This window comes from Athene noctua, chromosome 16 (assembly GCF_965140245.1).
Source record: "Athene noctua chromosome 16, bAthNoc1.hap1.1, whole genome shotgun sequence".
Classification (NCBI taxonomy): Eukaryota; Metazoa; Chordata; class Aves; order Strigiformes; family Strigidae; genus Athene; species Athene noctua.
Window position 1 is genome coordinate 14,847,687 of NC_134052.1, and position 25,195 is coordinate 14,872,881.

Below are 25,195 nucleotides of genomic sequence, written 5' to 3' on the forward strand. Positions count from 1 at the left end.
TGCTCCCCAAGGTCTTTGTTGTCTGGGGAGAAAAAGGGAATTATTTGGTTGTTTCTTCACCTAAAGCCCAGGCAGCCTTTCATGACATCCCAGAGGCATGTGTGGTAGTGACATAAAAAATAATATTTTCCCGCATGGTGAATGAATCTCTTAGCTCAAGGTGGGGTTATCTAGGAGCAGCAGGAGGCAACCGTTGGCATTGTCAATGAGCAGCCTGTGAAACCTCGGAGTGCTGTCACTAACTGTCGTTGCAGTGGCCTTGAGTCCTCCCAGATACCTGAGCTTCTCCGAGCTCAGCCACGCGTCCGTTCGAGTCAGCTGGGAGGCTGCGTCCCTGGCTGTGAAAGCCCACCACGTCACCTATGTTTCTAACAGAGGGAGCAACGCTGGGAAGGTGAGTCCTCAAGGGGTTGGTGGAAGGAAGAGAAACTTGGGAGGTCAGATATTTCCTTGTTCTCCTTCGGATGCATAGTTCAGGGAGGGCTTGCCTCCTGCCAGTGTTTTAACTGTGAAACGAGCAGTTTTGATGCAGTTGCCACCCATGTGGTAACTCCTCTGCAGCTGTACCTGTGCTCCTCTACAAATCATGGAATCACAGAATAATTTGGGTTGGAAGGGACCTTTAAAGGCCATCTAGTGCAACCCCCCTGCAATGAGCAGGGACATCTTCATCTAAATCAGGTTGCTCAGAGCCACCTCCAACCTGACCTTGGATATTTCCAGGGATGGGGCATTTACCATCTCTCTGAACAACCTGTTCCGGTGGTTCATCACACTCACAGTAAAGTATTTCTTCTTATATCTAGTCTGAATCTACTCTTTTAGTTTAAAACCACTGTCCGCTGTTCTTTCGCAACAGGTCCTACTAAAATGTCTGTCCCCATCTTCGTTATAAACCCCTTTAATTATCAAAAGGCTGCAATAAGGTCACCCTGGAGCCTTCTCTTGTCCAGACTGAGCAACCCCAACCCTCTCAGCCTTTCTCATACAATACTCATACAACTCCTCCACTGCAGGTGGAGGTTCCTGGCACTGAAACATCCACTGTCCTAAGACCTTTGTCCTCCCTCACCCAATACTTCATCAGCGTCAGATCTGCGTATGATGAAGGGGACTCCTTTCCAATTACCGGCAATGTTACCACCTGTAAGTAGGGAATAAAAATGCTTTTGGTCCCAGTAGCAGGTGACAAAATTGGCTTATGTGTGTCTGAACCAGGATGTTTTGAAGACTGGACCCAGCAGCTTGTGGCCAAAACCCTTGCACAAAACTCAGATGACTGTTGTTCTCTGCATGTGGAAGATGTCCAACTGTGTTATGTTTAAAATAAGATGGAAAGAATAAAGAAAGGAAGTAGATGAAGAAAAAGGATGATATATCACTAACCTCTGTGTCCTTGAGAGCCCTCCTAGTCTTCTCCCCTTTACAATACTGGCATGATACGTGTCCTCTCCACAAATGAGATAATCCTCCTTAATTAGGGTTTTAAAAATAATTTACCCCTCTTTGTCCTGATGGTTGTTGTCATATGGGTCTGAAGAAGTGAAAGACAGGCTGGTCTCAGACATCTGCCTGGTTGATGTTTTGCTCCCCAACCATCTGCTCCCCACCTTGGCTCTGGCAAGGCTCTGTCAGTGCCCGCACTTCAGCTCATTTTCCTTCTGCATCCCTCAGTAAAGGTCCCCCCGCCACGTGCACTGAAGGTCACGGAGCTCTCTGGGAACAGCCTCCGCCTGCAGTGGGAAGCTGTCGCTGCCTCTGATGTGGTTGTCTATCAGATCAAATGGAGCACAGTGGGTGGAGAGAAGCCTCAGGAGGTACGGACCCACACACATCTCTGGGGAGGCTGGGTTGGCTTAGTGCCTGCTTGATGGCTCTGAACTCACCTGCAAGACCAGCATAGGGCAGTGTAAAACTATTCAGGTTTATGCACTCAAGCCATTACACAGTTCAGCGTCCAGTCGAAGGAGCCTATGGAATAAGACAGGGTCTGTCCTGGGTCTGGCTCTGTTCAGTAGAACAGTCACCTTGAGTGCTGGAAGCAGGAGCGACAGCAGGATGGAGTCCTGCAGGCTCTGGGAAGATTGCAGAAGTGTTCTGGAAAATCTCAAGGATGAAATTCAATAGGGACAAGCAGAAAGTATTAAGCTTAGGCAGGAATAATTAACTACAGGTATACAGGATGTAGAACAAATAGCTAAGAAGCAATTCAGTAGAAAAAAAAGATCTGGGGTTGCAGAGAATCACCCACCCACAATGTCAAATTGTTGTGGAAAAGACAAAAATAATACTCAGGTATTTATAGCTAGAGGTATCGCCTCTAAGACAGGTGAAGCAACTTTTGCTTCCCTCGGTGGTGGTGAACACTGGCTGCCTTTGGGATACTGCTCTTCAAGAGGGATGAGGTTCACATGGGGAGCACACAGAGGAGGGTGGCCAGAGACAGAGCTGGTGCAGGAGTGGCAGGATGGGCCAGGTGACCTCTTCCATCTCCAGCCCCTAATTTCAGTACGAGTGCAAGCAGCGATTTAAATACACGAGTCTCTCGTGCAACGCTTCACACTTGGGCTGGAAAAGGGGTGTATTGGGGCTTCTGTCCCCAGCACACCTAAATGTTGGAAACTGAGCAAAGGGATTTCGTGCTCCTGGCAGGTCAACTGCCTTGTGTCAGAGCACTGCAGCGTGGTATTGAAGCAGCTGTTGAATATAACTAGGCAGCAATGCACGGGCATCTCCAGCACGTTAATCAGGGCTGGAGTTTTGCCTTTGCTTAGATGTGTGCAACCTACAACTGCCCCAAAGCCCGGCACTAACTCATTTGTACCTACGGGCAATCTGTGAGCCAGCCACTTGGATGGCATGAACTATCTTGGGGATGCCTGGCAACTTGACTGACTCATTTCTTCCTCTGCTGCAGCTCTCCGTCACTGGAAATGTGGCAACTGCTGTCCTGACAGGCTTGCAGAAGAATACGGACTATAAAATATCCATCTGGGCCTATTATAAAGATGGTGCTCGAAGTGACATGGTTTCTGTTCAGCACAGGACCAGTAAGTGATCAATGCTCTGCATCCACAGCCCAGGGATAACAAACCAGGCACAGAGTGCCCCAGAACCCATCACAGAGCAGCTGCTCAGATCTGATGATCTTCAGCTCTGCAAACCCAAACCTGAATGTCTGAACGGGGTTAGAGATGCTTGGCCTTCTGTCTTAAAGTATTCTGAATTTATCCTGAGAAAAATAAGCTGGGCAAGCACAAGCAGGCCCATTGTGTTTTATAGGCATCTGATAGCCTCGCAATGTGTTTCATGTAGAAAGCATCGCTTTCCACCCCCCTGCTTCTGTGTGGTGTATTGATGCAAATGAATTGGCTTTCTAGAGGGTGTTCAGCTGGACGTGTCACTCTGCTGCCTAATGAATGTTTCCTGTTAGTAAAATACTGTCTGTTAAGGAGGGTGAGGATTTCTTCAGCTACATCACTGAGGAGTTGTGCTTCGTCGGAGGGCACGTACAAAAATGAGAGAGAATCCTGCAGGCAGACTCTGTCTTGGAAGCATTATCTAAATCTCGCTTTGTACAGACAGGATATGAGGTTAAAAAGTGGCACTCCCAGAGGTCCTCTTAATTAATATTGCCTGTAAAATGGCTTTGGTGGTGGTGAATGGAATAGAATTCATTCAACAGCAGCAGTCCTCTCCTCCTCCATCTCTCAGCTCTCAACCTCCTTTGAAGAATAAACTCCTCTAGGCTGGTGTTGAGCTGATGAGGCTCCGAGTAAATGGCAATCTTGGAATAAGAATCTCAGGTTTTATTAATAATGAATAATAACAACATTTGTTTATAGAAAGGTACCTCAGGCAAGTACTTAGGAGCTGCATACTGAGAAACAAACAAACAAGCATTCTACAGGTCGATAATGCTAAAGGGGCAATTAGAGATGTTTAGAGGCTTCAGAAAACCAATGGGTATGTTTTAAGCCATGAATTACAAAATGATGAGGAGCTCTCTCAGCCCGCTGCCGCAGATGACATGCGATGGTGCCCTTCTGGGCATATTTGAACAAGCCAGTCCTTGCTGGTGTTGGCACCCCAGCGGGACATAGAAGGCAATTTGACTTCTGCTTGTCAGCTGCTGTCCTTTTGCTGAAGAAAGGATGCCCTAGGGATGTCAGACTTTGCCACGCTGCGTTGAAGGAAGCAAAACACTCGAAGAAATTAGATGTGCAGTTGGGCAGCCAAACCCGAGTGTCAGGGCCTGGGTGCTGCCATGAACAGCCAGGACAGTGCCGCACGCTTCTCAGGGCCAATATTTGCATGTGGAATCAATGTCTTTGGTGGTGATTCACTCTTTTTTAATGTTTAAGAAGTGCCCACAGGGGAGAAGTGGCACAGGGGAAGGGATGGCTGATGGTTTCCAGGCAGGCAGTGCTGATCTTGGGCAGTTCAGAGGAAACCTGTGGATGGCAGCAAAGTGGAGAAGGCTTGTGCAGTGGATGTATGGGAAGATGTGGTCCTAGGCAGCACTCTGGGAAATTCTGGGATATGGTTATACTTCAAACCTTTACTGCTTCAGGTAAAAGCTACCGCCTTGTGCTGTGCAATTAGGAGTGGTTAGGATGGGGTCAATCTACGTGTCAGAGCTGGTGAATGGTAACTCATTCAGTTAGAGCATGGCAAGCTCTTACGTTATCTGGAAAACCAAGTCCTTGGTTTGACTTTTGAGCTCTTACCACCCTAATTTTAATTTAAAAAAAGAAATTCTGGGGGCTGAGACACCACTGAATGTAATCTCCTCAGGATGGCAGACTTCGGGTTGCAATCTGGTGAACAGCAGGGATCAGGCTGTGCTGAACAAAACCTAAAGTACAAGTTAGAGAAGGTTGAGAAACCACCCTTCTCTTCATCATTGCTTTTCTCTTTTCCTCTCTTGGCAACATCCCTTTATATAGGAATAGGTCAAGTAATGAAGATTTTCTTAAAAATGTCTTGGTAGAATTTGCAAGAAACACTGAAGTTTAAAGGCAGTGGCTGAAGTGAAACTCAGCAGGAAGCGCTGGTAACACGAGCTTCTTTCCCCGTCCTTCATCCTCCCTGGAATACTTTCCTCTCTGAAGGTTAAGGGAAAAAAAAGCCAGGTCAGAGCAATCCTCTTTGTATGCTGGTTTTGTGAAATGGACCCACATGCCTCCCCTGGGGGTGAGGTGAGAACACCAAGTTCATTTTGTTCAGGACCACTAAACGCTCTCTCCTCCCCTGAAACACCCATTCCAAGGCCAAATGGGTTATGCTCAAGGGACCCAGCAGACACCAGTCCCTCACAGACAACAAGTCATCAGAAACATCTTCCTCTCATAAAAACCAAACCCATTCATCACTGTGATGTGTCATTTGGGAGGCTTGGGGTGTCTCTTCTTCTTGGTAGGAAGAAAAATTGTTTCAAACTCAGCTTCAAGTGGCTGAATAGCTTTAGCTAGAAAAGGAACAAAAGTTGGAGAGAGTGATATGGTGCAGGTCACTTCTTATCTTCTTCTCTTGCTCAGCACTTAGTGTTTAAGTTATAATGGTGTAATTAAATATTCAGAGAGTGCAAGAGGGTGTAAAATTTCCTTTTCGAGTTAAGATGTGTAGCTGGAAAAACTCAGGCCCTCAATCTTTTTTAAAGATTATTATTATTTATTTGAATATTTAACTATTTACGTGGAGAGAGATCATTGCAACATAAATGAGATACCTTAATTTCATTCTCACCACCGGTGCTAGGTGGTCTGGGCATCCTTCGAGGAGGAGGGTACCCCTCCCCGCTGCTGTGTGCTAGTGAGGGAGGGCTGCAACCACCTCTCTCCTTCCTCAAGTCTCATCCTTCTCTGCCATTGCCTTACTTTTATATGAGCCTGAAACCTAAGCAAAAACCTGGGGCCAAAGGGAGTGCTTTAGTTGTCACAAGACTCATGGAGCATGTGGAATTTTTTCAATTCTTACTCGACTAGAAAAAAAAAAAAAAAGTTTAGGCTTATTTTTCAGTAACCCAGTTAAACAAACCTTTCTCTGCAGACTTACGAAGAGGCAGAGCAGGAACAAAAGCAGTGATGCGTTTCCCACAGATAACAAATTTATTACCGTGTGTTTATCCATGGCTCTGATGTTTCTTCTTGTGTCTCTGTTATATTTAGACTGAAGTCTCATTTGGGTCAAGAGCTCCTTTCTGTAGGTTACTATAAATTGTCAGCTGTAACAAAGTCCTTATCCTTGACCAAAGGCTCTACACAGAGATCATTTGTCATATTAATAAACAACCTTAGTGGTACTTCAAACAAGATACAACCCTTTCACGCGAGTTAGTGAGAGTGCAGAAGATGCTCTTTGGGAGAGGACGCTGCTGGAACATGGAGATGTTGCTGAGCAGTGAGTGGTCCTTGGAAGAAGCTTGAAGGGGGGGTGGCTCTTGACCCCACTGAGAAGCACATGGATGTCCCTTTTGTCCCGAGGGGCAGTTTTTTCATCCAGGCTGAGGAAAAAGAGCAAAATAAAACAGTCGCCTGTTCTGAAGGCCAAAGATATTGGAGTCTCTCTCTGCCACGGTGTTTCAGGATTGAGGCTCTGATGTGAATGAGTGTTGCAGGACGTGTTAGCAGCCCATGGTGACACAGGGACTCCCCCCGCAGCAAAAGGGCTGTGACATGACTCGGGAGCCTGGATGCAAGGGCAGCACTTCAAGGTATATTTCATATGTAACTGAATTTCAGCAGTATAACATGTTATTCATGTCAGTTGAAATATGCTGTCACCATAAGTGTTTAGGTACTGCTCACCAGCCTTGCCCAGCTTAGCTCAAATCCCACCCAGGAGTTTAAAGTGAAGTTGCACTGTGTCCCAGGCTCAGATATGAGGAGCAATGGTTACGTGTCAAGCCACCATATCTGACTGTGTTTGTGAATCTCAGTTGTTTGCTAACTTTTCCAGGCAGGGGGATAAATGGACCAGAGCCATGTGATCTGGTGGTCCATCAGCGTAAGAACCACAGACGTGGGGCCCTGAAAGAAGTTCCTCAGCTTAGGCAAGATAAGACAAAAATCAGTAAATGTGGACTCCAGAAGACCTTCTTCACAAATTTGGCAGTGTTACCCCTCCCCATCCTCCCCATCTGCTCAGAGAGTGTCTCTTGGAAGATTTTGTCACCAGGGCAGAGCACACGAACGTGTCTCATCCTCGTCTGTGTGAAGAATAAGAGAGCAGTTTGGATGGGAACTGCTGTTGAAGCTGGGCTGAGCCACCCTCGATGACTTTGCGCTGAAGTGGATTACAAAGTGCTTATGTGTCCCACTTCTCTAGCTAAGCTGTGCCAGCAGCATCTCCAGCCTGGGGCTGATAAATGTCTTCAAGACCTTTATCCAGCTCCTCAATGAGCTCTTCCTAGCAGAGCATACACTGCAAAGAAAGGGGATTGAAATGTGGGGAAGAAACTTCAACCCATGGCAGTGAGGGAAGAAACATGACCTATATAATCACTGCAGATGAGTATTTTGATGGAGTGGACTCCACGGTTTTACTCTTATTTAAAAATGTGCCTGTGATGCTGGTTAGACCCGAGAGGAAGCAGACTGGGATCCCCCCTATGGAGGAGCAGAGGTTCAAGAGATAATCAGACACAGACGCTGTCCTCTGTGTCAGAGATGCTTCTATCCCCCTGGGCAGCTTCAGGAGGTGACCTTTGGCTTTCAGAGCTATGCCATCAAATTCTGCAGGGCCTGGGGGCTTTCCAGAATAAGCCCAACTCAGAAGACTTCCCCTAACTTTCCCTTTAAAGTTCACTTAAACAGAGCCTCCACTTACCTCAGCTGAAGGAAACAGCCAGCGCAGCCAGCAAAGATGCAGACGCATGGCACAGCACTAATAATAGTGCTGTTACAGGGACTTTACCTCCTACACTTGTTTTCTTCTCCACTTTATCTTGTGGTGGTGCACAGCAACAGCCTCCAGCCTGATTCAGCTGCTAGGAATCAGTAAAAGTAAGGTCATTTTGTACAGAAAAGCGAGGGAGGATCAATGAAGTCGCAAATGATCTTCATTCAACCTGTCCTTGAAGGTTACCCTAGAACTTTGCTGGGTGGACAGAAGAGCCTTACAGGTAAAACTGCAGAGCAGGAATCTTGTAGTCTGGGGGGGTGTCCTTGGCTGTCTTTAGGGCTCACCCATCATTTTTAGTCTCTTCTGAATGAACTGCTTCCTTTTCTCTGTCTAAGACTTCTGTTTTCACACCAGCGTGAGTTCGTGGCCAGGCACATGTATCTCTGCAGAGCAAAGACGCTGCTCGGAAACAAGCTCTAGAAAGTAGATGATCCCACATTCTTGAGCCCCTTGTTTGAACAGTGGATGGATTTAGCCCTCTCTGCCTTTCTCTTACTAACTCTCAAGCCCTGGCCAGAGGAATCACTCCAGCATAACAGCCTCTCTTGTCAAGCCCAGCAGGACCCCAGGGAAATAAATGCTTTTATATAATTAAAAATTGCTCAGCTTTGGTCTCTGGCAAACCCTTTTCTGGCTGTTCATGGCTCAGCCCATCACCTATTTGGGATACATCCATACATTGCAGTGCAGGGCCAGAGAAGGGAGAGTAGCTCAGGCATTGTACATGATCCCCTCCTCGAGGCTGTGGGTGTTGGTGTGAGAAGCACTAGACTGAACTTTCATGTGCTGGCTGCTCTGGGGTTATTTAGAGTAATTTTAAAACAGAAAGAACCAGCTGGAAAATATTAGAAATTATGATGGATTAACTTTGTGTGATCCAGGTTTAACTGGGAATAAAGCTGTTCGTCCAGCCTGTCTCCAGATCTTTAATGAAATTCAGGTGGTTTGGGTCTTTATGAAGGGTATCCTTTTGTGTTTGTGATGCAGGCAAAAGATCTCTTTTCCTTGTGCTTCCAGGACTCTTCCCTCCTTCCATGATATTTTTCCAGGTCCTGGGATTTGAATTGTTGAATGCTTGAGCTGTACTCGGGCAATCCTCACCCCTCCAGGTTCTGTGTCCTCTCTTGCCCAGTCCCCAACACGGCTGCTGCTGCTCTGACCGTTGGTTAACAGCACAGCAGCGCGCTGAAGCGTTCAGAAATGGGCTTGGAAGCAAGTGCTGCTGGCCCTGTTTATAGATGTTCCCACCTACTTTTTATGCTGTTCACCTTTAATCCCCGTTGCAGATTCCCGGAGCCCACCCACCAACCTCTTCATTGACTCCGAGACACCCACCAGCCTCCAGGTCCACTGGACCCCCCCCGAGGGCCGAATACAGCACTACAAAATCACCTACAACCCTGTTTCTGATGCCGGTGCCCAGCAAACAGTAAGTCTCCAGCTCCTTTGTAGGTGACTTGGGGACAATTTCATGCCCAGGGGAACACTGCTCGCTCCAGTCGGGTTTGCCAGAGGGTTTACCTGCTGGCTCACAGGACTAGAATCCCAAATCTCTTCTTCTGACTTGCTGATGTGTTGCTTTGTGAAGAGGACCTCCAGGCTTCTCTGTGATTTAGATATCTGTGTCCATCAAAGCTGCTAATAACGCAGCTTTCTGCCCAACCTGAACGGGGCTAGGGAATTCTCAGAGGCAGAGGGGTTAGAGGATAAACCTACTGCCCCTCTGACTTAGGGAGGTTAAACATTAATCTTTTAAAATGCAAATTTTCTACTCAAACCCAGACTGGTTACCACATTATAAGTCATTTTGCTGCATTTTCATGAGGAATATTGGGGTCTTTACACAGGGTAATGTTCTTCTCTTGGACAAGCCTGGTTCAATGTCAATGCAGAGCCAGGCTTCCTCAGCTCATTGCCTGGACTAAGCAGGGATGCTGCCCTGAGCCCCACTGTCCCAGCACTCGGCTCTAAAACCCCTCCGTGTATCTCTGGGGTGTGAGTAAGAGCTCTAACAGGAAGCCTGCCCAAATGTTGGGTTCTTTTTCCATCCCGTTGTAGATCATGGCTTCTGGCAAAAGCAGCAGCGTGACACTGCAGTCTCTGCTGCCTGATCGAGCCTACAAGGTGATTGTTTCTGCCATCCACTACACGGGAGAGAGTGAGATCACATCCACAACAGGACAGACAGGTAAGTGTATTGGTCAGAACGTGCGTGTTCTTCGTAACCTTCCATCTATCAGTCCTGAGGCAATCTCCATCGGGGCAGCAATGTCCTTGCTTGTACTGGGCTGTGGCCAAGACCAGAGATTTTGGCTCAGCAGGGTAGGCTACCAGCCTTGAAAAGGGAAAATCCTGCCCCAATTTCTGCACTCCTGTGCATTATGGGCAATTCCAGGATGGCTGGGAAGGGCTGGTGACCATCCAGGTCTCAAGCCAGGCATCGCAGCCCTGAATAACAGAGCTCACGCATGCATTGCTTTCTCTTTCAGCTCCTGTGATGTCTAAATTCCCTTCAATGCGAGGATTTATTCCATCTAAAACAGAGGGTAAATCGTCTTCTATAAAGTCTTGCTTTGGTTTGGTTTTGGTTTGTTGTTTTGGGGTGTTTTGGTGTTTGTTTGTTTGTTTTTTTCCCAGTAACAAATAGCAGTGTGGGCTCTGCAGAGCAGGCAGGAGTGGATATGTAATTTCTTGACAGATGCCTCTGGGGATTGTCCAAGGACAGCCAGAAATCACACAACTTCTTAAAATCAGACTCACTTAGTAAAGAGACTGATAGCATTTTTAGAGGATATCTGTACAATTTGACCAAAATGGAGCAAAATGAATGACGACACATTTTAATTTAAAGTTTTCTGTAAAGTCCCTTATTAAATTTAATGAGCAAGTGTTCTCAAAGCTGATAGAAAGCAAACTATGAAATAGATTGGTGAGAAATGTTGAATTAATAGATTTATAAAAAGTTATTAAGAAGTAAATATTAGAATACAGGTATTGTGGCAGTGTTGGCCTTGTCTATTCGAAATGATTCTAAACAATACTTCAGTTTTAAAATTTATTGAGGGAAGCCACGACAGAAAAAAGAAGCAAATTAGATGAGAAAATTTTAGTTGGTACCCAGCAAAGAACATATCAGACTAAGTTTTCAAGTGGCTTATTGAGGAAATCAGACCACAGTGGAAAAGTCCTGTGAAGTTTCAAACAGAAAATGATTCTCCCATAAGGTTGATAAGTCACCTTGTAGAATTTAATACAGCTGTTTGGCTATGATACTTGAAAACTCTGTAGAAGAAATATTAAATTCTGTATGTTTCAGCAAGTGACTTTTTTTGAAGTGGAAACTATATGTAATAATGCTGGCAAAACCGTTGGATGGGCAGTAAAAGACTCCAGCATTGATATGTAATCTAATTACGGAGAGAAATGGTCTGACGCAGGAGAGAATTTTTATTGTACGGTGAAAAACTGCATTTGTCTGGGACTTCGGGGAGAAAAAACAAAAAACCAAAGAGAACAACAAGACAGCAGGAATCTTAGGCTGGAAAGTCTAGGTAAAATTCTTCAAAGGCGAAGTGCAAACTGACAGTGTCAGGGATCCTTACCCTGACTCTGATAAGCTTGGTCTAAGCTGAGCATTGCCAGATCAAAGAGCTGTGAGCAATCCAGCCTGGGGAGGAGGTGAGACCTGCCCGGGACATCAGCAGAGGAACCCTGGGGTCTGGGCAAGGGTCAGAAGGAGCTTCCTGACTCTCAAGCAAGAAAGTCAGATATCTGGTGAACAGGCAAGTTTATAGCCTGTTCATATGACTTTGTCTATTTTTATTTTTTTTCTTCATCACTCTTCAATTCTGAGCAATGCTTCTCATTTGGGAAACTAATGGGTTTCTGGAAAGGGAAGGAAAAGAGCAGTGTATAGCTTGTAGAGGAACATCAGATCTTCCTAGATGCAGGAGATTGCTCCAAAATCCAGGGGCTGGTCAAGCGCAGAGAGATGGTTTTCAGGGTCAAATTTTAGCAACTGATTTCTTAACTGATTTCCGTAGATCCCTTCCGTAGTTTTATACTCAGTTCTACAGGAATTATGGTATGTATGTGTAAAACAATGCATCAGGTCGAATAACGGATGTCACGGCAACTCGTGAGTCTTTGTGGTTTAACTTCTGGCTTCAGCAGTCCCATGACCATCAAAGTCAGAGGTTTGGGTGCCCTTTCTTTGACGTATGTCTTGATCATGAAGAATGGCTTTGAAACTCCTATAGACTTAGGAATCTCAGGTGCCTTGGGGAGGGTAAGTCACCCCCTTTTATATATTTTTTTTTTTTACACGTTTTACAGAAGTTAGGGGTGGAAAATTGGAAGCCCCGCTTTTCTGATGAGGTGTGAAATGGCATTGATGCAGGAATAGCAACAGCAACGCTATAACAGAGCCTCAATATAATGATCTGCTCGATTCTATTATACTGATGACCTAGAAAACCGTTTATGAAATAGCCCATCTTGTCAAGTGTCCTTGATTTTCAGGGACATTTCTCATTTTGCATCAAGCATTCCCTTTGTCCCAGCTCCATCTGGCATCCATGGCCTGGGATTTACACAGCAGCAGATAATGGAAAGTAGCATTCGTGCACTGTTTTCTAAAACACCCCCTTACCTGAGCCTTTTAAATAGAGAGTGCTCATAACCGTTGTGCCTCGTGTTCCGGCTTCACGTTCCCGCCTCTTATCCTCTGGTTTTCCTTTCAGTCCTGTGGCATATTAAAGGATTCATCAAGGGAATTTCTGAAAGGCAAACTGCAAAATTGTCAGAACTCTCTGTGTTTCCCTAAAGAGTTCAAAAAGACAAACTCTCCAGTTGAGATATATATATTTTTGCTGTGTGTATTTTGAGTTTCAGGTACAAAATTTGGAACTGCAGATAGCTTGCTTTATTTTACGACACCATTAAGGCACATGTTGCAGTTAAAGCAGTGTTTAAAAATAAAAAAATGGTGGCTTGATGTCTGTTTTTAAAGAGAAACTTGCAGAACATGATGTTCCCTTGTATTTCATATTGTAAGGGGCCAGGTGTGTTAGTCAAAAACCAGATGTTTGATGAGGGAGGACAGTATTTTTATTTTTGTGATGGGCAAGCCAAGAAACAACCTTTATGTTTGCATAAACACAAATTCTCTCTCTCTCTATATATATATATATATAAAAAATCAAGGTTAAAGGCCAGGCTCTGAATTAAGCTGTAGAATATTCTAAGTTTTGCTGTGTTTTACCATTGCTCTGCCTAGAGGAACTGTGTTCATTTGGCTTCCATAATCCCCTACTGGTTTGTTGTTGTTTTTTGGTTTTTTTTGTTTTTTTTTTTTTTTTTTTTTTTTTTCCCCTAATCAGTTTTTCCTTTTATTTTCTTCTCACAGCCTGCCCCACCATCAGCTCTCCCAAAGGCTCCGTACGAGGTACAGTAGCACATCAAGCCCCAGAGGTGCTGGGCTGTGAACGTGAGGACACTGCCTGGTCTTGGCTTGTGAGAAATAGCAGGGAGGAAATGGTTTCCCCGTCCTGAGGGGGAAGGGGTGAAGTCTGAGAACCAAAATAAGAAAATATTCCTTATCAGGTAGAAGGCTATTCTGCATTAACTGAATTGGTATGCCCCTGCTGTTCCACCAGTTCATGCTCTCAGCTGTTAGTGCTTAATGCTGGGATTTTCACTGGCCTTAAGGAAGTCAGGCTTCAAACGGCTGTTGAATTTCAAGAGGATTTCAATTCCTAACTCACACAGGCTCCTTAAGAAAAACTCTCAGTCTGTCACCAAGATCACCTTTGCATCCTCTGGAGGAGGTAGAGATGCCCACGGAGCTCTCTGCGGTCAGGCCGTACGGACTTTGCCGGGGAAGCAAGTTCCCATTTCTCCTGTCTCAGCTGTACCAGCTGTTCATGCAGTTGCTGTGTGTGTGTTACTTAGGAAGCAGTTAGTTCTGCTTATAAAGTGATATCACCTCCTTCCCAGAGAGCTTTGTGGGTGGGTGAGACCGAGAAACCGGCTTCAGTTCTCAGCTCTGCTGTTACTCCATGGCTGGGCCACTTCACCTTTGCTCAGGTCCCTCCCCTGACCCTCACAGCTCACGGGGATGTGCATCCCTACCTGGGGGGGGGGGGTGTGTGTTCAGTGCTGTTGCCCTGTCTATGGATGCAGAAGCCAAAGCAATCAAATCATAAAGCCACAACAAACGTTGACCTCTCCCTCTCCTGCTTGACAAAGGTGACAGGAGTAACCTACTTCCTCAGCATCTCACTGAAACCATTACACGGCAGATTTACGATATGATAATCATAGGATTACATAGCAATATGTTTATAATTGTGACTCAAGCTTTATTTTCAGTCTTTACACTGCAATATTTCCAATATTTCCTGCATGTTTTAAAGGAAGTCCCAGTGCCAGAAGCTCCGTATCAGAGATAGATGGTTCTCAAGTAGGTAATTTCTTTTGGCAAACTCCCTAGTACTGTTGGAAAACGAAAGGATAAAAAAACCCCAACCAAACACACTGGACCAACGCCCAGGCGAAATAAAAACTCAAACCAAGAAACTGCAGAAGATTGCAAATGGTGAAGGGGTGAGGGAATGCAGACTGAAAGTGCTGCGTTGGAATGAAGTTGTAGCCTTTCCATTTGCTAAAGAACAAGATATCTCCTTCATCCCAGCCTACTGCAAACTCAGATAAATTATAAAAAGAATCCTAATTGCAAGATCTTGTTTTACTGAACAGAAAACTGAAATGAGAAAATGACTTGGAGCTTTGATGGTGAGCTGGGAGAGTGAGATGAAACTGCGTGAGCCAGGGAGGAGATGTCAGAGATGCTGAGAGAATCTCTGTAGACCACACAAGGCAGGTCACCCCTGGGTGTCTCGTGAAAATAGAGAAATGGAAATGCTCGTATTTTAAAGTTCTTCCCTAATTTTTTTGACTCCTACATATAAGGCATTTCAGAGCAGAAATAATTCTCCCTCCCTGTTAGCAATTACTGGACTGATTCCATGTCTTTTGAAGATAATATTTTTGCGTCAGGTTGAAAAGGAGAAGTTGTTGGAGTAACTTCTTTCTCATTTGTTTCTCATTCTGAAGATTTGAAAACAAAATTGTGAAAGTGTCCATCTTTAGTCTACTCTTCTCCAAGAGGAGGAGGTGAGAGAAAATGGGTACAGAGGGTGCAAACACAAACTATTCCCCTTGGCTGCCACTTGTGGAGCACACTCCAGGTTTTCTAGTGAGTTTGCACAGCCTGGCTGGTGTTGTGTTGCTGTCATTTCCTACTATTGCCTTCTAGCTAGAGGCTAATTCCACCCGTTCTTCACTCACGCTTCTTTTTCAATCTTTTCTAATCACTTATTTTTCTCTTTGTGCGTTCCAGGATTTGATATGATGGAAGCTTTTGGCTTAGTGGAGAAGGAATACGCCTCGGTTAAAGGTGTAGCGATGGAGCCGTTCGTGTTCAGCGGTTCCCGTACCTTCACCCTGTTCAGAGACACTCAGCTCACCCAGAGAACCAGGTGGGAGCGGAGCTGTGACCGGTGTCATCTTCCATATTACGTATTATGTGTGCTCACAGCGAGGGCAGGTCACTGATTTGTGGGTGACTGATGCAGTCCCACTGGCAACTTCAAAATGAAATGATAAATGTGATGAGCTGAATCAAACCATAGGTAGACTGACAAGAATGACAGAGTATTTTTTCTTAATATATTAAGAAATTAAGAAATATGATTTCTTAATATATTAAGATATCTTGAGGAAAGAAATTTCCTCAAGATAAATATGGAATAAGTCATGCAGAAGTTAAGACGACACAATAGGCGTATTCATTATATTTTTTTAATGCAGCCAAACATTTTTAGTGAGATTTTTCCTTTTTACAAAATCACTTTTCCCAGCAGTGTTAGACGCTGTGATGGACATAAGGATCAGGTCATGTATGGACACTGCACAGTGCTTTAGGCATTCTGTCCACAACCACGTACACCTCGGTGATGGCAGTTTGAAGTCACGTTTTCACCTTCAATCCCTTCTCCCGGCATCTCTGGTTGAAGACGGATCTTTGTTTTAGAAAATATTTGTCCCATAGCTGCTCTCTGCAGCTTGATCCTTATTGATGAGAGGGAATAATCACTGACTCTGGGTTGCGACTTGACCCTGTTTCATTATGTGCGAGGTTTCTCCACAGGGTCTCAAGCGGGCCAGGCAGCTCCCATGACCTCACTCATTTCTACGACTATAAATCAGGAATGATCTGACTCCTGACATTCAGTGCTACTTTGTTTAAAGCCTAATTACCGAGGCACTGGCTCAGTTTAATCTCAGTTAAAGAAGCAAAGCTTCTTAGAGTAAACAGAGAGGGGGAGATTCAGAGAACTCTTTGGTTTAAATACTCAGAAAATTACGGGCAAATCCTTTTGTTCAGCTGGTATATATATGCCTTTCCAAGGACATTACCCCTTCAGAAACAGAGAAAGAACCTGGCATTATTTATGAATCAGTCCTGAAAAGATGCTTGATGAGCTGTGTATGTGCCCATGCAAATGTGTCCTGTTTCAAATTACAGATGTATTTCAGGCATAACCAATTCGACCTTCCTCATTGCCTCGCAGCCTCTCGCTGCTGTTTCTGCCCAGTGTGCTCTGACGGGCTTGGCCGGGGCTGCGGAGGGAGCTGGGTGGTGCCAGCACCTGCTGGTGGGCAGCACTGCATGGTCATGGGTTCCAGCACTGAGCCCCAGTTTTGCAGCTGGGATGTGGGGACCCAGAGGGGGCTCTCTGCAGGCTCTGTGCTTACCCCTGAAGGACACTTACACTGATTTCTGCCCCGTGATACACGACGATCATTCCTCCTTCTTGAAGAGGAGCCCTTGGGGACTGTTTTGGAGCCTGGTGGGGATGTTTTGTAAGCTAGCACTGGGCTCTATTTTGACAAGCATTAAGGCTGCACTGGCTGTGTCTTGGCATTCCCCAGGGCACCTCTGGCAGTGACGGACTGACACCAACCTCTCCACCTGGGTGCCCCCCTGGCACGAGGGGAAGGTTCCTGAGGGCTCATCACTCAGCACAGGCTTCAACAGCCTGAGAAGGATGCACAAAACAGGGGCCAGGCTCTCTCCTGGCGTATCATGTTTAGCTCCTGGGAGGTGACGCTTTCCAAGGCCACCCTGCCCAAGGGACACAACGGATGAGCCCTGCCCGTAGGATCTTGCCTGCTGGCTCTTGTTCCTTTAAGCCACTGATGTTTGTTTGGCTTGTCCCCTTCCAGCGACATCCACCTCTTTGCAATCCCACCCGAGCACACCATCATCATCCTCCTGCGCCTGCTGCCCGAGACCCCCAAGGAGCCCTTTGCTGTGTGGCAAATAACAGATGAGGACTTCCAGCCCCTTCTTGGTGTTAACCTTGACCGTAAGGTTTCTTGTTGAATACATTAAACTCAGGTATTTGCATACGTTGCTGTGAGCAGCAGAACTCATTCTGGCGTTCAGTCAGAAGGTTTTAATGTTTCTGTTATACAGAAGTAGTTTTGGGGAAGCTTTGTTGTTGCCGCCAGCCTTGCATTTTAAATGCTGCCTAGTGCAACTAAAATACCTATTTTCACTTTTATTCTACTTGTAACATAATCTTTATTTTTCCATATCCTTTTTCTCTTCCATTGTTCAGAAGAATTTAATTATAGCATATGATGTGTTTCACCATGTTTAAGCCTATTTATTTATTGTTGTTCGGACGTGGGTGGAATGAATTTCTTTTCATTCTAAGCTGTTATTTGTCCTATTTTTCCTGTAGCCAGTAAGAAATCCTTGACCTATTTCAATCATGACTACAAGGCTGATTTACAGGAAGTCTCCTTTGACCAGCAGGAAGTGAAGAAGATATTCTATGGGAGCTTTCATAAGGTCCTTATCAAGAGAGGGAGGAATGTGGCTCACGATCTCACTCCAGTCTGGGAGTGTTATGTCATCAATGTGTATTGTTCAAAGTGAGGAGTGATTATACAAATGTTTTGCATCCAGATTGCTAGGGAACTGGCAAACCTATTTCAAATGTTAAAGTTTATAATTGTAAAGAATTAAGGTTCATCCCGTATTCAAAATATGATTTACACATAGCGATTACTTCCCTTTCCCTCCTGGAAACTCCAAAACTGGGGTGGGTTTTTTTAGGTCTTAATAACCAATAAAAATTTAAAATTCAAACATTTTTTTTAGAATTTGGGATTCTGGTGACCACTTAGTGTTGTAAGGAAGGCAAAAAATATCTAGCCTTGTGAGAAAGCTACCTTATAGTTCATAAGAGGGTGGGGTTTTTTGGCCATCTGTGTTCTCAGAGCAAAGGTATTCCACCCAAATGAGCAACAAGCACTTTCTATCAGTATCTGCAGGCAGTTTCATTATTCAGCTAGTTTTGAAAACCGAATTCTTTAATACTGCAACTCCAGAAAGGCTTCTCCCAAGGCCAGGTGAGGGGAACATCAGGGAAAAGTGCCGTATTGCACAGCAGACACAGCACATACTGACACTTATTCCTGAGCCCTCTTGATCCTTTTGCTCATTAAAAAAACACCACCAGTAACAGCAGCAGTCTGGGAATTGGGCAGAAGGAATTACTGTCTTTAAAAGACTCCCTCACCTCATCGCAGAGCTCCAACCCGCCTCTTTCCACCCACCGCTCAGGTGCATGTGGCCGTGAGCCACTTCAAGATCAAACTCTATCTGGACTGTAAGAAAATAGCGGAGAAACCTATCAGCACCCTCGGCAGCATCTCCACCGCTGGCTTCATCATGCTGGGCAAAGTGACAAGGACCAGAGGACCCAGGAGCGGGTCTGCATCGGTGAGTCCTCAGTGGTGCGTGCTGTCGGAGAGTGGGGGATGGCTTCAATTTGGAGCTGGCTGGGGTGTGCAGATGGAGAGGAGTGCCATCTCGCATCGTTCTCACTCTGAATGCCTCCAAAAACGCTGCTGTGATGCACGACCGTGTCCTGATCCCGCTGATCTCTGTGATTTTAATGAGCTTTCCCAGCGCGGTGTTTCTCCCGCTTGCCTCCTACCTCTCTTTGAGGTCTGTGATCAGAGGCAGCAGCGTGAGCGTGTCCCGGCGGTGCCTTCAGCTGGCTGCAATCCTCTGGGAACTGGGGGAAGCGCAGACCCTGAAGCAGTTGGGGAATTGCTTCTGCAAGGGAAGGTTGGGCACATCAACGCCCACCGAGTGATTTCAGGACATGCTGGTGACTGAAGGCAACAGGGCTGGATGTGCCTCTGCCTCCAGTGTGTTTGGGCTTGCCTATCTGCATGCAAATGATAGGAAAATAATCTTCAGTATAGAAGCTCTTTGTCAGCTGCTACTTGAAAAAAAATAAAAAAACCCAACAAGCCAAACGCTCGGTGCCAGCCTGCGGGTGTGTCCTCACGGCACTGCAGAGAGCCTGTTCCCTACAAGAAGACAGAATAAGGGAATTACGGACTCAGTGTCACGCCCTGTGACAGCCCAGTGCCTTGTCCTAAGGGCAAAAACACCCGTGGGTGCCACTGCCTGGCAGTCTGTTGCCAGACTTACTGCACAAACCAGGACTGGTACATACAGACAGAGCGAGGGGCGAGTTCATCCCTCACAGCGTGCTAGTGGGACAGTAGAAAATCAGTCCCGACTCATGCGAAGGTTTTACTCCTCGGCTCTGCCTTTAGATCTAGAAGTCCAGGGGAAAACATCACATCGGTTGATTTACAACTTCCTTCTCCTCAAAGCAGTGCAGTAAAACCAGGTTTATCCCATATGGCCTCCCCAACTGCAAACAGAGAAGCAGAGGTCTTGGATAAACCAGGGAAATAGTGGACACTGGAATTGCCTGTAAGACACGGGGTCATTTGTATAACAAACCATTTCCTAAATAAATTCTGTGGCAGTTTGATTACAAGCCTGTGGTGAACAAGGCAGAAATCTGTGCTTTCTTTGTCCCTCCCAAATTCTCCCTGCTAGTGTCTCAGCAAGACAGATCTGATGTTCTAATGAACAGCTTCGTGCCACCCCTACCCGCCTTGCCTTTGAAGCCAGCAAGTTCCACATCTTCCATGGTTTTGCTGCCCTTGAGAAGACAGAGTGTCTCATTACTGGTTATCGTGGAGTCTTATTTAATTTAAGATATCTTTAAATGCCACTTGATCTACAGGGCTCATCTATATCTGTATGCTGCGTGTCACACTCCCTGGGCCGTACAGCTTGCTTGTTCTGAAATGCATAGAGAGAAAGGGAAAGAAAAAAAAAAAAAAAAAAAAGATGAGAAATGATGTAAAGGGAGGAAAAAAAAATCTCTGCCTCATTATTTTGGTTTGGCTTTTTGCAGTGTGTGCTCCTTTGTTAATCAGAACGGGAAGATGTGGCAGTTGTGAGGGATGTGGTGAGAGAGACAGGTTGGGGTTTCTTGGGAGGGATCGCTTCTGTCCTGGGAAATGCAGAGGCACATTTATTCTTATCTCCATGCGCCCAAGGGGAGCAAATCAAAGTTTGCTTTCACATTTTGGTCATGCTGAAGCCCAATTACTTGAGAACCTGCCTGCTGTTGTTGCAGGACTGTGAGTAAATTGGAGAGCTGGCTTTTGCGGGTGTGCAGCTGTTTGTTGACTTGCTTAGCAAGACACAGAGACCTGAGGGCTTGTAAAACCCTCAGTGCTCGGGGATACTTTTCATGTCATGGGGTTTTTTTTGGGGTGCAATTACAGTTGGGACCACACAGATGAGTCCTGTCAATGCATCACTGAAGATTATTTTTAGCACTTGAACACCGTGAGATTTGGTGATGGACCATGTGTGCCAATGCTACTTTCTTGTCAAACTCTCTTTTTTTTTTCCACAGTTCCAGCTGCAGGCTTTGCAGATCATGTGCAGCAGCGTAGGAGCTGAGGAAGACAGATGCTGTGATCTCCCTGCACTGGTACGACAAGAGGGACCACCCTGCTAATGACATGCAACTGGTTATGATGGAGCAAGTCCATGGCACTGAAGTGACACTGCAAATTATTTTAATAGACTCAAGAGGGAAACCAAAATTTTTCCCCCTCTTATCTTGGGAATAACATGTGTGTTTCTTGGTGAAGTGAACAAAACTCTGTTTGCTTCAAATGGGAAGAAATCTTCAAATCCCAGTGCAGTGTCCCTCCTGCCATGAGCTCATCTGTGACAGCAGCCCTGACAGTCCTGTGGCTTTTCTACCACCTCAACCCTGAGTCACAGCATTCCCCTGCTCTTCCTTTCAAGTTTTCTGCTCAACACAGAAAGTTGTTTTGCGGGGTGTATAAATACTTGGCAAGAAGAAAATTATCTTCCAGTGTGTGTTATGCAAATTTTAGGCTGGTTCGTACTTTTTGTCTAAACTCGTTATTTGACAGAAAAATGAAGCACTCAACTGTTCACAAAAGTCTTTCAGGGGAGTCGAGAAAATTTCTGCTTTCCTCCAACAGAAAGACTGAATTTTGAAACACTAAAAATGTTACCTGTGATCCATCCTGCTCTTGCTATGCAGCTTCTCATGTCATTTTGGCTTGCTTTTGTTTCAGAGGGATGAGGAGACCTGCCCTACCTTAGCTCCTGCCTGCTCTTGTACTTCTGGCCGCCCGGGCCTGCCAGGACCTCCCGGTCCCCCTGTAAGTTCACTCTTCCATGCAGTATCTTGCACACACTGGTGTTGCTTCATGTTGTTTGGACATGGCAGGCATGAGGAAGATGTTCCACAAGGTTTTAGAATCATAGAATTGTTTAAGTTGGAAAAGACCCTTAAGATAATTGAGTCCAACTGCTAACCTAGTGCTACCAAGTCCACCACTAACACTGTGTCCTTAAGCACCACGTCTACACATCTTTTAAATAACTCCGGGGATAGTGACTCAACCATTTCCCTGGGCAGCCTGTTCTGATGCTTGACAGTCCTTTTGGTGAAGAAATTTCTCCTAATATCCAATCTAAACCTCCCCTGGCACGGCTTGAGGCTGTTTCCTCTCATCCTATCTCAGGGAGCTTTGATGTTCTCTTTGTGCCAGGGCAAGGTCGAGAGGTGCCCTTCAGATTTCAGATGCTGATGAAATGGGGAGATGGTGAGTTGGCAACACAACAGCTGCAGCTGGGAACAGGCTGAGCAGGTCCTGGTGCCCTGTTAATCCTCTTAGGAGAGAAGGATGGATAACCCTTGGTGCCCGCATGGATTTTATGGACTGGAGGCTCTGAAACTCTGTAAATGAAAGAAACCCACCACAAAACTTTCCTGTCTGGTTTCTGTGTTAAGTGGGAGTCTTATAAGTGTCTGTGTGGGTGGGCAGTGTAAAGAAAGGGGAGACTGCAATCCTGTCTGGCCCCAAAACTCCCTTTTTACAGTGAACGTGACCTGCAAGAAAACCCTGAAGGAAATGGGAGGGCAAGTGAAAACAGTGATTAAGTATGTAACATGCTCAGGGACAAAGGGCAAATGTAATATTTTCTCCTATCCATTACAGATGCAGGAGAGTCACCACAGGCTTAAACTGCAGGAGAAAATATTCCAGTTACACTAGGAAGCAGTTAGCAAAGAAGTCTGGGTTTTGGAGTTTTCAAGAAAAACATTTTATTTGCACAAGGCAGGTGAAACCTCCCAACTGTCCAGAGCATTTCAACCACTCCAGGTGCTTTCCTCCTGGAAAATAACCATTAAAAATGACATTGGTCTCCTTTCTCAAGTGAAGAGGTTTCAAATCACCTCTTGTGTTATTGTGGTTTAACTGTGAATTCAGTTCCACGCTTTGCAAGAAACAGCACCTCGTTGCAGAGTAATTATGTGCTCATTCCAGTGGAAGTTTAATTACACAGCACACTCCACTACCACAGTTTGCTTCAATATCCTAAGTGTATAATTACCAGCTTGCGTTGCCCTGTGGTTTAAACATCTCCACAGTACAGCTCTTGAAAGAGCAGGACTCTTTCAAGCAATAGAGACAATATGGTTTTGACACATAACCTTATCGTCACGCTACTAAACCCTTGGTAATTTGCTGTAGTTACAAGAGCACTCGTCGCTATTTTTAAAACTCCAGTTAGCAAGACTATGTCCCACCTTGTATTTATCACCGTCCTTAATGAGTGTTTTCAACCAGGTCCAGCTGACTTCTGAAATGAGCTTCTGAGCCTTTCTGAAAGCGCCTTTCCCAAAGCTCCCTGCCTGTGCTTCTTAATTCAAATCCATTGGTTTTTTAGATTCAAGAATAGAAACTTTCAGATTAAAATGTCAAAAGTTCACATGATATTGGTTCATGCCAGAAGATTGGTTTCGTCCCTCCATCCAGTTATACAGATGCAGAGCTAAGCCAGAACTGGTTGCTGCCCCCAATCTCTGTTCTCTCGGGATATTATAAAAAACAACATAACCCAATCTCTTGGGATGATATTATAAAACCCAACATAGCCCTGTCTCTTGGGATAATATTATAAAACCCAACATAACCCCGTCTCTTGGGATGATATTATAAAAAACAATATAGTCCCAAAGGGTTGTAGATGCAAGCACCTCTTCTTTCTCTTCTGAAGTGTGTTCCCATGTCCCTGTGTGACATTGTCTTGGCATGGATCTGCTGGGGGAGTTGGAGGGAGTAGGTTGAAGAGGTTCAAACTTCACCTCTCCCTGCTGGGGGTGAGTGCAGTGTATCCACGCCTGTCACGGCCGGGCTGGGCTGTTCCTTCTCCCCTTTTCCATGTTTGTTGGATGACCTGATTCATTTTCTCCTTGTCTCCATTTGCTGTGAGCTCTCTGGGGCAGGAAACATCTTTCACTGTGCACAGCAAAGTGCTCCAACTTCTGTCCCCTGGGCTCCTAGTTACACTGCAATAAAGATTCTGCTATTCCTAACAGCAGCTTTGTGTCCTGCCGGCAGGGCAGCCCTGGGAGGAGAGGACCGCAAGGGGAGCAGGGCGAGCCAGGACCCAAGGTGAGTCTTGATACTCAGCATTACCTCTGGCTTTGTTCGCTTCAGGCTGTGTCCTGTGCAGACTCCTCTTAGTGCAGCTGGTTCATTCCTGGGCTCCTTAGCCTGGGGACTGTCTCACTGCACCAAGAGCCCAAAGAGAACCTTAAGGATGGATGCACTGAGGAGGGTCTGATCGCTTATTCTTAATTAAATGCGGAGTTGGGCCTTGGAAATTGAGATGATGAGCCTGGTTGCACTGAATCAATGCAATGTATGTGGTCAGCAATGTCCTCTGAAAGCAGCCTTGCTGGAAAATGGTCAGTCTTTGTGCTGTGTTTGCTCTGGCTGCCAAATCTCCAAACCAGAGAGATTGGTGCTGCTCTGGAGCAGAGCAGTGTGAGGAGAGAAGCAGAGCAAGAAGCACACCAAGCCTTCAGGAGCAGCCCTGAGGTGAACATAAGGAAAGGCTGGCTCTGAGTCCCCAAACCCTGGGGACTGGATCAAACCCTGGTGCGAGTGTTCACCACTCCACTGACCAACACAGGGCAAAGCCAGACCAGCCCATTGGTCCCCTTCTTTGGGATAACATCTAGGAAAGCTGCAAGCTTACAGGGGAAAAATTTTGGGGAAAGGATGAGAATAGGTGCAGATCTCAGCCACAGGGTAAAGAACATTTCTCTTTGCTCTCTGGCCACCTTGCGTAACAGGAGTGACCCGCTGCATGGTCAGGGGAATTGTGTCTTGCAAAGCATCACCTGCAGCTTTGTTGTCTTCTCCCGTGAAAGATGCACCAAAACCTTGCACCTAAAAGGCAAAGCAGCTGAGGTTACTACTCACTGTCCTGACTTCATCTTGAATCCTGTAGATGTACAGTGCAGCCCGTGTGGCGAGCAGACGCTAATTGCTTTCTTTCCTTACGTTTGATTTCATGTCTTTGGCTTTAGGGTGAACCAGGCCCACCTGGACAAGTAGGGCCAGAGGGTCCTAGTGGCCAACAAGGCTCTCCAGGTTCCCAAGGAATCACGGTTCAGGGCCCTGTGGTATGTGATCTCTTCCTTTTTTTTTTTTTTTTTTTGTCACTTTGCGAACTCACAGTTAGAACACGTCTCAGAAATGGGTGTCTCCATAAAGCCCCCAAAATGCGATCTGTGTATTGACATCATCCTTACTAACAGCTGGAGAGTTGCGTGAGAGAGAGATGATGATCGTTTTTTTCATGCTGATGAGGCCCCGCACTTAGTTATTCTGGCCAAAGCCTGCTTTTGTCCAGACTCTCCCTAATGTGCCTTTAGTGAAAACATCCCAGTGGAGTTTTCAGGCATTTTTCTTTGCAATGCTCATT

At 45.7% G+C, this 25,195-nt stretch overlaps 1 protein-coding gene across 1 annotated transcript in view; it reads left to right on the forward strand.

Annotated features, from left to right (window-relative positions):
- Positions 1–25,195, forward strand: part of COL20A1 (collagen type XX alpha 1 chain) — a 49,449-nt gene that overhangs the window by 15,616 nt on the left and 8,638 nt on the right. The window contains exons 14-29 of the mRNA XM_074920145.1: positions 255–394; positions 1,017–1,146; positions 1,675–1,817; positions 2,918–3,050; positions 9,192–9,334; positions 9,964–10,093; positions 10,395–10,451; positions 13,313–13,351; positions 15,308–15,446; positions 17,197–17,339; positions 17,721–17,830; positions 18,608–18,766; positions 20,784–20,861; positions 21,484–21,570; positions 23,821–23,874; positions 24,798–24,893. Coding sequence (XP_074776246.1) covers positions 255–394; positions 1,017–1,146; positions 1,675–1,817; positions 2,918–3,050; positions 9,192–9,334; positions 9,964–10,093; positions 10,395–10,451; positions 13,313–13,351; positions 15,308–15,446; positions 17,197–17,339; positions 17,721–17,830; positions 18,608–18,766; positions 20,784–20,861; positions 21,484–21,570; positions 23,821–23,874; positions 24,798–24,893 — 1,781 coding nt within the window. The remainder of the gene's footprint in view (positions 1–254; positions 395–1,016; positions 1,147–1,674; positions 1,818–2,917; positions 3,051–9,191; positions 9,335–9,963; positions 10,094–10,394; positions 10,452–13,312; positions 13,352–15,307; positions 15,447–17,196; positions 17,340–17,720; positions 17,831–18,607; positions 18,767–20,783; positions 20,862–21,483; positions 21,571–23,820; positions 23,875–24,797; positions 24,894–25,195) is intronic.